This window comes from Gekko japonicus, unplaced genomic scaffold, assembly GCF_001447785.1.
Source record: "Gekko japonicus isolate JY-2015 unplaced genomic scaffold, Gekko_japonicus_V1.1 scaffold6000, whole genome shotgun sequence".
Lineage (NCBI taxonomy): Eukaryota > Metazoa > Chordata > Lepidosauria > Squamata > Gekkonidae > Gekko > Gekko japonicus.
In genome coordinates, this window is record NW_015163807.1 from 3765 (window position 1) to 6148 (window position 2384).

The 2384-nt window shown below is 46.6% G+C and overlaps 1 protein-coding gene across 1 annotated transcript in view; it reads right to left on the reverse strand.

Moving 5' to 3' along the window:
- Nucleotides 1-360: 360 nt before the first annotated feature.
- Nucleotides 361-2384, reverse strand: part of LOC107107642 (pre-mRNA cleavage complex 2 protein Pcf11-like) — a gene marked incomplete at its 3' end in the record, with an annotated part of 23212 nt that continues 21188 nt past the window's right edge. The window contains 3 exon segments of the mRNA XM_015407943.1: nt 361-399; nt 401-557; nt 1112-1226. Of these exon segments, the coding sequence (XP_015263429.1) occupies nt 361-399; nt 401-557; nt 1112-1226 (311 nt within the window).

Below are 2384 nucleotides of genomic sequence, written 5' to 3' on the forward strand. Positions count from 1 at the left end.
TTTCAGTAGAATTCATCTTTGAAGGTCTACAGAAGATTCTGCTTGAAGTGCAAACACATTTTGTTTTTTAATTTACTGTCATCTGTCACAACCAATGCTCCCTCTAAGCTGTGGAGTCTTGTGATCAAAAATTCTACTTTGTGAGCTGCTGGCATTAAAGTTGTGAGCGAGAGATTTAGCTACTGCATAAATTAGTTTGCTCTGGAGCCATCCTTCCTGAGCTGAGACAAAAATGTGAGAGCCGGAGGCTAAAAAACTGTGAGCTAGCTCACACTAACTCAAGCTTAGAGGGAACACTGGTCACAACCCCCTGGAATTAATTCTATATGTGCTGCCCGTATGGACAGAGCAAACCCTTACCGTTAAGCTGTAGTACCATCTTCTGTGAGTGACTTTCCTGCCGACGTCCTTTGCTGACGTCCTTTTCTGTGCGGTTCTGCCGATAGTGCCAGTCCAAGTGGTCGGCGTACACGTCCGTCTGTGACGTTGTGAATCTCATCCCACAAGAGTAGCACTGAATGCCAGTGTACAGCCGGTTGATGACACTATCGTGACGCCTGCGAGCAAGTCAGAAACTCCTTAGCAGCCGGTTACGGCATCGACTTTTAGGGAAGGGGGATGGGGGGAGGAAAACTTCAAGAATATCAGATGGTGTAAAAAATATATAAATGCAAGGAAAAGCTTGCTTTCAAGTTGGAAGGTGTCTAAAAGGAGTCCACTTAGTGCCTTGTTGGTGTAATTCACTCATCAACACCCTACAGGAACACAGGCATTGCCTGTAAACATATACAAATAAACATATGCAAACAATGGCCAGGTGCAGGGCATCCAGAAGCGGCTACGTTTCCTTATGAGGGCCCTCGCCACCCTTTGCATCTAGATCAAAGGAGTCCATTTTAATGCCACCACTTGCTCATTCGTAATTCAAACGAAAGATCCTACTTTAAAGATCACGGCAGTATCTAAATACCTATTAGCAACACGAAAACCATCTGGCTTTGCACTCGCTTGCTCTTAAGAGAGGCGCTTCCTGACCTTTCACCCCTCAGACCAAAGACAATGAAACTGCCGTGACTAGCTTTCGCAGTGACCCCTTAAGGGATATACCTACTGTTTCAGTTCTTCTATTACAAAATTAGTGAGGTCTGGGACATCCTGATCCTCGCTCTGGTCTTGGTCTTCCTCCTCCTCCTCTGGAGCTGGCTGGCTGGAAACTTCACTGGCTTCTAGACAAAGTGGAGATGGTGGCCAGCGTTAAGGAGGAACATTTATTATTTATTTTATCTATTTATGATGTTACCCGCAAGCGGGCTCAGGGTGGGTAACACCATAAAGACGGTACAATAAATACGATTATAACTAAGCAAGTTAGAAAATATAAACAATAACATTAAAACTCAATCATACTTCTGACGGTCACTGGTTGTACGGTTCTTTAGCATATTATTTGGGTTAACAGATGGGATAGGTGGATAGGTGACAACCACCTCAGGGAGGCCATAGAGAGACGTCCGCTGCCTCGGCCAAAGGCCTGGCGGAACAGCTCCATCTTAAAGGCCCTGCGGAATTGAAGAAGATCCCGCAGGGCCCAAATCTCGACTGGGAGCATGTTCCAGCAGGCAGGGGCCAGGGTGGAAAAGGCCCTGGCCCTGGTCGAGGCAAGACAGACGTCCTTTGGGCCAGGGACAACATACGCTTCTAGAACTGTAATACCGTAAACATAGATCCAGATGGGTCAGCCATGTTGGTCCGAAGCAGTAGAACAAACTTAAGAGTCCAGTGGCACCTTTAAGACCAACCAAGTTTTTCTTCAAGGAATGAGCTTTTGTGTGCATGCGCACGAAAGCTCATACCTTGAAGAAAACTTGGTTGCTCTTAAAGGTGCCACTGGACTCTATATTTGTGATACCATAAAACAGACCTATCTAGGATACAATACTACAGCTATGGCCCGCCTAGTCATTTTTGCAAGGAGAGTCAGGATTACTTTTTTTTAAAAGGCTTGCTTACCGCAAATAGGCATTTAAAAATCCTTTAAGAACCTCTATTTCAAGTATTTCATTTATCCTCCCGCCTTTCCCCCCACACAATGAGCCGAAGTGGCTTTCAACATTTTCCCTTTCTCCCTTGTTTCCTCACCACAGCCCTGCAAGGTGGGCTCGGCTGAGAGCCGGCAACTGGCCCAAGGTCACCCAGTGAGTTCCCAAGGCAGAGGGGGGACTGGAACCTGGGTCCTCCCAGATCTCGTCTAACTATTCCAGCATGCCACTGGGGTTGAACAAGCAAGTTATTAAAGGTACGGCCAGTTCTGCCGTGCTTGCAATGTGCACAGGAAAACACAGCAGCTGTTCCCACAATCTACCCATTTGAGGGAGGGAGGGAGG